Genomic DNA, 9,766 nt, shown 5'->3' with positions numbered 1-9,766 from the left:
TTAGAAACAGTTTTAAATGTAGAGCAGTTTTTTAATTTTTTCTCTCTTATTTTATCTCTCTCGTTCCTCAATCCTCATAAAACTCAATCTCTCATACATACAAACACACATAAATTTATATTTAAATAAATAAATATATATATATATATATATCATAATTGTAAAAATAAAAACTAAAAAAAGTTAATTATAAAGGCGTTAGGACGGCTATTTGATGGGCCACATAGTTTGTGTTGCTCCAATGCAGTTCATAGTTTAAATATAATGATTCGATATGTATGTTTTAATAAAATACTTTTTCTAATATTTTATTTTTTAAAATATAATTATTATTCTATAAAATAAATCAGTCCAATCTAAGCCATTTAAATTACAGGTTAAAATGAATTGAAGTAAAAATGATTAATTCAATTTAAGTTATAATCTTTTTACTTGATTTTACTCGCTTTGTAAACTGTTTGGGTTAATTAAGTGGATCAAACTCATTTTAATCATTAGTTGGATTGTTGAAAAAGAACCCTTAATGCATGTTTGTTTGATTAAATCTCTTATGTTTCTTTGATTTGTAGGGAAATTCCTTCAAGATATTAATTAAAATTAAAAAACATAACCCCTTCACTCTTTTAAGGAAACTTTTATGTTCCAACAATCTACATCTATTTTATAAATTTTAAGAAAATAAATTTCCTATACTGCTCTTATCACTTCCTGGATGCATCTTTGATTTTTTTTTTTTTCTTTGGGAAATTCTTACTTATAAATTTCAAGAATTAAACTAAAATGTCTTACAATTTTGTAGACACAAGTGAGGATTACTCCTTGATGTAAGATAAAAATTGGTGTTTAATATAATCACAATCAAAACCAAACATTGATTTACAATAAAATAATACAAATAGCTCACTACCCCAACAAGGGTTAGAGTAAGTTAAACCAAAAACATACCTTGTCAAAAAGCTAGAGTCACTCCTAAAACAAATCCACCTAAATAGAGTTGTTTGTTAAGAAGAAATGTAAAATATGTTTGACCATATGAACAAAACTGATAAGCAAATATTGAATCTTACTCCTGAAAGCACCATCAAGAGGGGACTGAAGAAGAGGACCAAAGCAACTATCAAAATCTTCATTCATGGTTCTAAGAGACTTGGTGCCAAGAGCAATTGGCGCAGGAAACAGTCTCTATAATATAAACACAACTATTCAAAGGCTTAAGATACATTGAAATATAATTTGTGCTCAGGTTATCTTTAGTCTTTTAATCAGTTGTGTTTATAAGACTTGTTTGAATAAATTTTCTCTATAAATACTTGTTTGGAGAGGAAATAAATGAATCAAACTCCGGTACGTTAAAATCAACTTATGCACCTATACTTGTAAAGAAGTAGTTATATGAGATTTTATAGGCATATATAAGTTGATTTTAAGTTACAAGAAAAGTTGGATTCATTTTATCTTTTCTTATAAGTGATTATGAAGAAATTTATCCAAACAGAAGCATAGATATTGTTCTCCTACAAGAATTACTGAAGTGGCAATGATATCCACACACAGCACTACCTTCCCCTTCCATTACTGGAAACAATTTCCACCTTAGGAGGATCAGAATGCCTTCTTGGAGCAGCTGAAGGAGAGAAAGAAAGACGTTTCCTTACAGCAGCACCTCCTTTTTCAGGTGAAGGCCTTTGGATTTTGAGCCTGGCCTTGGCTGAGCTTGTAGGTGCCATGTAACTTGGAATGGCAGGGGAGCTTGCAAGGCTCTCATCATCTCTAACTGAGGATCCTGCAATGCTGTGACGGCGATATCGCTCTGATTGAATGCTGAACATGCTTCTTGAGTCCTCATCTCCACCCCAGACACTACTACCCTTTGAGCTTGATGGCCTTGCCTTGCCATTAGCAGATAGTGCCTTTGAAGGTGAAATGTGAGGGGATGGTCTTCTTGCCTTTTGGCCAAAAGGGGAAGGTCTTTTGTCATGGTTGTGGTGGTCTTGGAGAGAATAAACTTTGACGATTTCTCCTACTGACATGGCTTTGCTTCCTGCACTCTTCACAGATGCGTGATCATTGTGATTCACAGTGCTGTGGCCATCCCATGGCCGAGTAGCCATCCACCTCTCCAGCCAACTCCACCCCCATTGGGGATTGTTTGGATCCATGAATGTGGGATTTAATGATTTTGAAGACCCCTTCCATGTTTGCTGTTTAACAAAGTAATTTAGTTATAATTTATACATCATAATACAAAAAAACAGTACTTTTGTTGATAAATATCTGTAAATCAATGAGCAGGATCCAAGGGGCAAACAGATTTTTGAGCTTGTACAAGTGCATTATGCTGATCTAAAGAGTGCATAAAAAACGATGTAACTATTATTAGAAGTCATCAAGTAAACGACTTTGAATCCTATGCCAGAGAATGTAATGTGCAATACCATTCTTTGTGTGAATTGGTTTGATTAATTGGATTTCTTTAATAGGTTTGCACATAGTACCTTCAGAATGCATTAATTAATACCCATAGTACCCACAAATAAGGTAGTCTGGTCACCTGATGTGAGAATGAATAGGCCAAAGTTCTCTCTCTTCTGAAAGCTGCTTCTTGCTTGTGCAACAATTTGGCTTCAATTTGCTCCTTTGACTGCAAACTGTCATCCCATTCTTCTCCAACCTGCTGTAAAAGCATTTGCACTTCAATACATATTCAAAAGCCAGCACTCATCATCAGATATCATTCCTTTCAGGCTTATTGTTTTCAGATGAAAAGTAACGAATCTCAAGTAATAAAACAAAAGGCCTTCTAATAGAAGAGGAAAATATGCACATAATGCTTACAGCAGCACGCAGCTTCTGAAGTTCTTTTTCATGTTTCTGCTGCAGTTGGCGCTGAAGAGCTTGGTTCTCTTCAGACATTCTAATTCTCCTTTCACGAATCTGAGACTGTAATCTTGCTAGAGTTTGCATGCTTCGTAGGGTGCTAGTAGCTTGTCTTTTAACACATTGCCCTTGCACTACGGTTTTCAGCCTCACCAAACCTCTCAGGGCACGCAATGCTCTTCTTGCCTATAATTTCCAAACCAAAAGCCACTCATTATATATGCAACACAAAGCAACTAACTATATTTTAGGCACAAATTCTATTCATATTCAAGAAGCTGTTTCTCCAAAAGTTTTACACCTTTGAATATAATTACAGATTGCACCATCACAGCCTATAAACCAAAAAATTCTGTTCATAACCATGAAAATAAATTAAGTGGTATAAAAGGAAAATGAAACTTCTTCTGGAAATGAATATAAATTTGAAATTTCTCCAAGTCATTTGAGCTTTCATGCAAAATCCTGCAAACCCAGTTACAATTAGAACTTTTGGCATAATAACGAGGTTACTGTATTATTTGGCAAAGTTGTTATTTATTGGAACTTCTTTTCCCTATTTTCTGTATTTACCATTGAATGCATAATTACCACTTTTCTGTATTTGTTGGCAATTGAGATTTTTAAACTGTCACTTAATGTTTCTACAGTTTTTTATTTTGAGTTTTGTTAAAGCTTGTTTTTTGTGAAGAAAAAGCTAGTTGTAGATGTGGGCTCGTGATGTCTACATTTAGCTTAGCCATAATTTGCTGTTTGTTGTGCCCAACTAGGAGTTTCATAATTTTTCTAATCGCAAAGAGTGCAAATTTATAACATCAAGTATGCTCCACTCTTCTATCTCCTTTTATGCTCAGTTCTATTGTTAACAGTACTATTAGTAGGTACAACCTTTGTAATGTAGTACCATGTTTGGATAAACTTCTCAGTAAAACAAATACTTTTAAGAAAAGAAAATAAGGTAAATGAATTAAGTTTCTTCCATATGTTAAAATCAAGTTATACCCTTCAACATTTTTATCAAATTTCTCTTATTTAACCTCTTTAAAAGAAAGGACATCCATTTTCCAAATTTGTGAAGTCCAAGTAAAAAAGGAAAAGAAGTAATTAAATACCATATATCCACGAAATGCAGTCTGAATCTTGATAACTGCAATCTCTTCCATGGTCTTTCCAGTGTAATGTGGCATACTTGTGAGACGAACAACTTCTGCAGCAGCCTGAGCAGCAGCAACAGCAGCCTCTGCTGCAACAGCAGTGGCAAAAGCCAAAGAAGCAGCATGCTTGCTTTGTTCCTTCTCAGCCTCTATTAATTTAACATCTTCTATTGGTGGAAGAGCAACTGCTTCTGCTACTTCCCCCTCCTTGTCACTGCTTGTGTTCTTTGACTTGTGGCTTTTCTGTTTTTTCTTTCAATACACAAAAAAAGTAAAAGGGTAGTTTGAGATAGACACATATTGTAAGAAAATCAAATTCTCTTCGAGAATACTAGCAAAACAAACTTTTAAATATACAGTCTCTCGCTTCTTATGTGATAACTTTTACATGATTTCATAATTTCCAATTAGAGAAATCTCTAGTATTCTTGGAAATTTAAAGATTTTTGTACTTGTCTTCTGAAACTCTCCATTTCCCACTTTTTGTGTGCTCAAAACTCATTCAACTATTGGCTCAACCTTAAAAGCAATTGTACCAAAAGATTTAAATTTCTATGAACAGTTGAATAGCATAGAGAGCATCTAAGAAATGTGTCAAAAAAGGTGTTGCTTGTAATAGTCGTTCTTTTTCCTTGTTCAATGAACGTAATAATTAAAGTAAACCTTATCTTTTTTGGAATCTGGACTGAAAACTTTCTTCACTGCAGAAAACCAACTTCCTTTTTTCCCCATTTGCAATTCCTGTTACTTCGACGGAAAAGGAAAGGCAAATTAGATCTCAGTATCAACACAAACATCATCCATAGAAGGGAAGAAAAAGATGACCAAACTTCTATTAAAAGTAATTAAAGTCAACACTCAAACCACATATTCCAATTAATGCACTCTGAAGAAAACCGTTGAAGAAAACATAACTCATGCATAGACTTGGAAAAGGAAACTTTAACAGAGAAACGCTGTAAACAGATCTATGACAAACGTGTTTGACCAAAAATAATCAGTTATTACTGAGAAGAACCATAAACTGAAACTGAATAGCAAAAACGCCATCCAACAAAGAAAAATAGAAAATTTCAGCAAGTTTTTATTTGTTAATGTGATGAGAACGAATGGATAAGAACACGGTTCTAAATCTCCATCATAGAAAAGGCTCTGTTCTCATGAAAAACAACAAAAAATGCAACTTTGTTTTGCAGTGGAAAAATGAAGAAACACCCAGATGTGATAATTTGAAAAAACCATGAAAATGTCACGATTTTCAATTTTGAAGGAGAAAAACTCCAAAAGAAGGGAAATTTAGTATGCAATGGAGAGATGGAGAATGAAAAAGCCATATACAGTATAAACCAATACAAGTAAAAGAGAGCAAAAGAAGAAAGTAAGAAGGCCAGTAGAAAGCTACCAGTTTTGAAGGGCAAAAAACTTGACAAGAAAAAGGGAGCAAAAATGGACAAATGCAAGAGAAAGAGGAGGCAATGAAGTGAAAAACATTCCAAGACCTTTGCATGAGAATCCCAGAATCCTGCAAATAAAACTCAAGGGTACTTGGTGTGGCAGAATAATAGAAGAAGTCGATGAGGCCCACAAGAGAAGAAGAAAGAGGGACCAGATCTTGGGTTGAAGGAAACTTCAACTACCGGGAACGGAACATAACAGTATCCACATGCTCACTGGGTCCCAATTCTGTTGCGTTTGCTGATTTTAACGTTAAACAGCAGACAAACTAAACGAAACCAAACAAAACAAAAACAAGTTACACATATGAAGCACAAAGAAAGAAACTAAATTAACTTTTGGTTGCTCTGAACTAAATGACCTATTTAATTCACGAAATATATACCAATGACCAACATTGAATCTACCCCATCAACACACAAGATGCATCCACCTCATCACCATTATTTCCTAAACATTAACTTAGAGCCCTCGGTAGAGTGGCACGCACAAGATGCATCCTCCACCCTCAATAAATATGACTTCAAGAAATTCTATCCTTCATGAAATTATCAACAAAATTATTCTTCATTGAAAAACTACTTTCGTACTTATTTCTCCCTTACGAACTTATTTTGACTTACACAAAAGTTATTTATGTTGTTATTATGCTAAGTTGATGACATTACTTTTAGTCATAGCCTTTTTTTACAATGAAATTTTTAATGTTAAATCACTTGTTCATTGTTGGAGGACCCTAAACATTATGCCGTGGAGATTTATTATTTAATGTTAAAACCACACACTTTAATAATTTCAATATTGCACTAAGCAGGATTTACTCAAAATGTAAAATTAAGGTATTTAAAATTGGATCATGGCTTAATCGTAGTTTTCGTTGAGAGGTGGAGATCTGAAACTTACATTTCACCTTCCAATTAGCAATGTATCATTACGCTACAAAACATTGCACTTCAACTAGGTATAGGAGTTGATGAAATAATAGTAGTTGGACCCACAATATTTGATTGGGAAGGAATATGCGACACTTATGTGGATGTCACACTAGTTAAAGGTCATTCACTAATTGACTCACAAGTGAAACTAATGTAGTTTAGAGAAAATGTTTCCACTCAATGACAAACCCACTAAAGAACAACTACACCTGATTGTAGGGCATGTTTGATTAGAGGAGTTTTGATGCTTGAAAAAATAGGCAAAAAAAGTTCATCTTATGTATTTACCTTTTTTTACCAATTTATGTCAAACTTGTTGTGTAGCAATTGAGGTTTAAGGTTATGATTTTTTAGATGTGGTGTATAGGGAAATTTGCAAGGCTATAAATGTTAAAGCAAAAAAATTGGGTAGGTGTGTATCACTATTGCAATTATAGGCATGGTGTCACGCACCTACTTTCTAACCCTTAGTGTATAGATGGAGCAATGAGAGAGTTTTAAACTTAAAAGCGTCTCTCACAATGGTACAAGTCTATGATTAATCACATTCAAGGTGATAAGGTAATATAAAAAAAATATCACTAATTTCAATTCCACAAAGTCTTTAGGTTTTATACAAAATATCAAATTATGTAACATATATCAATTTATTGTAGTTTATATGGAATCCATATAGAGACTTAGAGACATTCACCCTGGTCAAAGCATACAAGGATACCGAACTTTGGACTACATGCAATGCCATAATTTACTTTGTAGTAGTTGAATGGCATTAATATGATAGAATGAAGTTATAATTTGGTTTGTTTCAAGAGGTCTTTAACCTAGCAAAGAACTTGTGTAAGCTCCACAAAATTGACAAGTAGGGATGACCAAACGAAAATTGGCTAACAAAGCATGCGAAGGTACATGCCCAGTTCCATATATTCTTTTATCATTTATCAACATATGAAACAACCATCACAAACTAATGTTGTTTGGTCATCTTCTACAAACACCTTTGTTCTACATGTAAGTACATGGAAAGGTACATGCCCAGTTCCATATATTCTTTTATCATTGTAGCAATTACTATAAGATCTAGGCACACAACAAAATCCATCACCAGAGTCAACATTCTCAACTACAAACAATTTTAATTTGTCATATGAGAACCATTACTGACATTCATTCGCAACTGAACAATTCATGACATTTACACCACAACCTACTATGGACGATAGAAGACACACATTTGCATCCAGTTTAACTAATTTCTTCTATAATTTGGTCGCAACGAATCTTATAACACTATTTTTAGCCAACACTTACAAGCAATTGTAAGTAATCTATAAGTCTGACACTTTGATAATAAAGTCAGTAATTCTTATGCTATGTTCCAAATCACTCCACAATCACAACACTTTGAAACTAGAGATTGACCATAATCACAATCATCATGATGCAACCCTTCACATATTAAACATCGTCATTACTATGGAATTGGTTACCATTATGAAGACTTATTATAGTGTGTTTAGATGAAAAATTTTAAGAGAGTAATTCATTTGTATGTTGAATTTGAAATACTTTACAACAAATTTGAAATACTTTAAAACAAATAAAAAATTCCAAATTTTACCCAAAAAGTAAGAATTTGAAATTCTTCATACTTTCAAACTCATGTTTTCATATTTTTCTCAACTCAATTTTTGTTGGGAGTCGTCGTCGTGAGTAGGACTAAAACATTATTGAGATTATTACTTTTCGATTGATGTTGACTAAGATTTTTTTTAATTGATATTAACATTTATTTTTATTTAATTATTATAATCATTTTTATTGCTTTTGTTGTTTTTTTTTTGTTGTACTATTATTTCATTATTTCATGCATGATTTTTGTTTCGGTGTCTATAGTGATTGTCTTTTAATTATTAACACAAATTAATATTTGTTAATAGTTTCTTTTGACTTTTTTAAATATTGATTGAAAAAGATTTCCATCATCATCAACTATGACTTGTTTAACATTTAAATAATTTTATATATTGATAATTCAATTTGATAATAACTGAAATACATTATAAAGTTAAATTCAATAATTTAAATTTACTTATCCAAGAAAATATTTAAAAATGAAATCATTTAATATTATATCAATTTCAATACATCTGAATGTCTTTAAAATTAGAAAATTTCTTAAGAAGGTAAGATTATTATTGTAGTTAAATTATTTTGTACATAAATTTCTAACTTATTAATGATGAAGTTTTCATTCTAATATTTTAATTTTTAAAATTTCTTTTCAAATGAAATTCAAAGTTTTAAACATTCAAATATTTTATTCACGCTTCTTTAAATTAACATTAACGTTTCAAATTTTAAATTAATCCTTAATCTTAACTGTCATTTACATTACTTATTTTATACCATTTTCTAACTTTAATTTTTTCATATCATTATAATAAAAATGTTAAATAATTTAAGAAATATTAATAATGTGTTAATAAAATGTTTTTAATTCATGATATTTTTTTATGTTCATATATCTATTATTATATATCTATTATTGGAATTGTTATATTTTCTGTAGTGTTCGGTCAATTAGGTTTTGTAACCGATTTATTATTATACTATAATATAAATGTATCACTTCGGTAAATATACCGAAATACATATGATATGAGGTATAATCGCTTTCTAAAAAATGTTTACATTTTAGAGTTTTTTTATAGACAATTATTATTCTAAATATTTAGGTGTGTGAAGAAAGAGACGACTAAGTAGCTATCCTTTAGGGAAGTAGCAGAACGAATCTGCGACGATTTCACAAAAATAGGGATAGGGTAACCTCACGAAGGGGTTATCATTGTAAAAAAAACAGACCTTCACGATGAATGGGGAATTTTTAGAACGCAAAGGAGAGAAAAAAAATCTAAACACTTTAATGATTTCGTCAACTTTATCGCTATAATGTATAAAGAGAAATTTTTTAAGCATTCGATCAAAGGTTTGGCGAAAATATTTGACGATCAAAGGTAAATTTAATCATGTCAACCACATAAACACTTATAACATGGGTGACGTTCGCCAACTGACGCACTGACGCAGGAAGAGGATGGAGCGTCCACCCTCTAGCAAATCATAGAAACTATGGAGGCCCTCCAACGTATCAACAAGGAATTGAAACGACAAGCTCGAGAATTTCGTTAGAGAGGGATTGTCTACACGAAAGGCACTCGTTGATGAATCCTGAGCTAATCAAGATTGGCTTTAGGGAGAGGTAGATCACTCTAGAAGGATGATGGAGGACAAAGTTCGGATGAATGAAAAGCTACATAAAGCAAATGAGGAGTTACGAAGCAC

At 32.3% G+C, this 9,766-nt stretch overlaps 1 protein-coding gene across 3 annotated transcripts; it reads right to left on the bottom strand.

Annotated features, from left to right (window-relative positions):
- Positions 1–825: 825 nt before the first annotated feature.
- On the bottom strand, positions 826–5,840 carry LOC137837306 (protein IQ-DOMAIN 3-like). Of its 3 annotated transcripts, none has more exons than XM_068646274.1 (6): positions 5,531–5,840; positions 4,695–4,772; positions 3,990–4,283; positions 2,836–3,063; positions 2,552–2,674; positions 826–2,201 (listed from the first exon to the last, which is right to left on the bottom strand). In XM_068646274.1, the coding sequence occupies exons 2-6, from the start codon at positions 4,761–4,763 to the stop codon at positions 1,557–1,559; spliced, it is 1,359 nt and encodes a 452-aa protein (XP_068502375.1). In that variant the 5' UTR covers positions 4,764–4,772; positions 5,531–5,840; the 3' UTR covers positions 826–1,556. The 3 variants fall into 3 exon arrangements, with proteins under 3 accessions (XP_068502375.1, XP_068502374.1, XP_068502376.1); XM_068646273.1 differs by having other exon boundaries at positions 5,434–5,608; XM_068646275.1 differs by having other exon boundaries at positions 4,695–4,778; positions 5,434–5,549.
- Positions 5,841–9,766: the final 3,926 nt, after the last annotated feature.

The sequence above is a fragment of the Phaseolus vulgaris genome, chromosome 4 (assembly GCF_000499845.2).
Source record: "Phaseolus vulgaris cultivar G19833 chromosome 4, P. vulgaris v2.0, whole genome shotgun sequence".
NCBI lineage: Eukaryota > Viridiplantae > Streptophyta > Magnoliopsida > Fabales > Fabaceae > Phaseolus > Phaseolus vulgaris.
Note: the sequence above shows the minus strand (reverse complement) of the source record. Positions and strands in the feature narration are given on the sequence as shown.

Excerpts from the sequence above, each read along its gene's own strand:
- LOC137837306 (XM_068646273.1), bottom strand. The coding sequence starts at position 5,538 with ATGCAAAGGTCTTGGAATGTTTTTCACTTCATTGCCTCCTCTTTCTCT. Across the intron at positions 4,284-4,694 it reads CAGATTCCAAAAAAGATAAG|AAAAAACAGAAAAGCCACAA; the intron begins GTTTACTTTAAT and ends GTGTATTGAAAG. Across the intron at positions 2,675-2,835 it reads TTCAGAAGCTGCGTGCTGCT|CAGGTTGGAGAAGAATGGGA; the intron begins GTAAGCATTATG and ends ATGCTTTTACAG.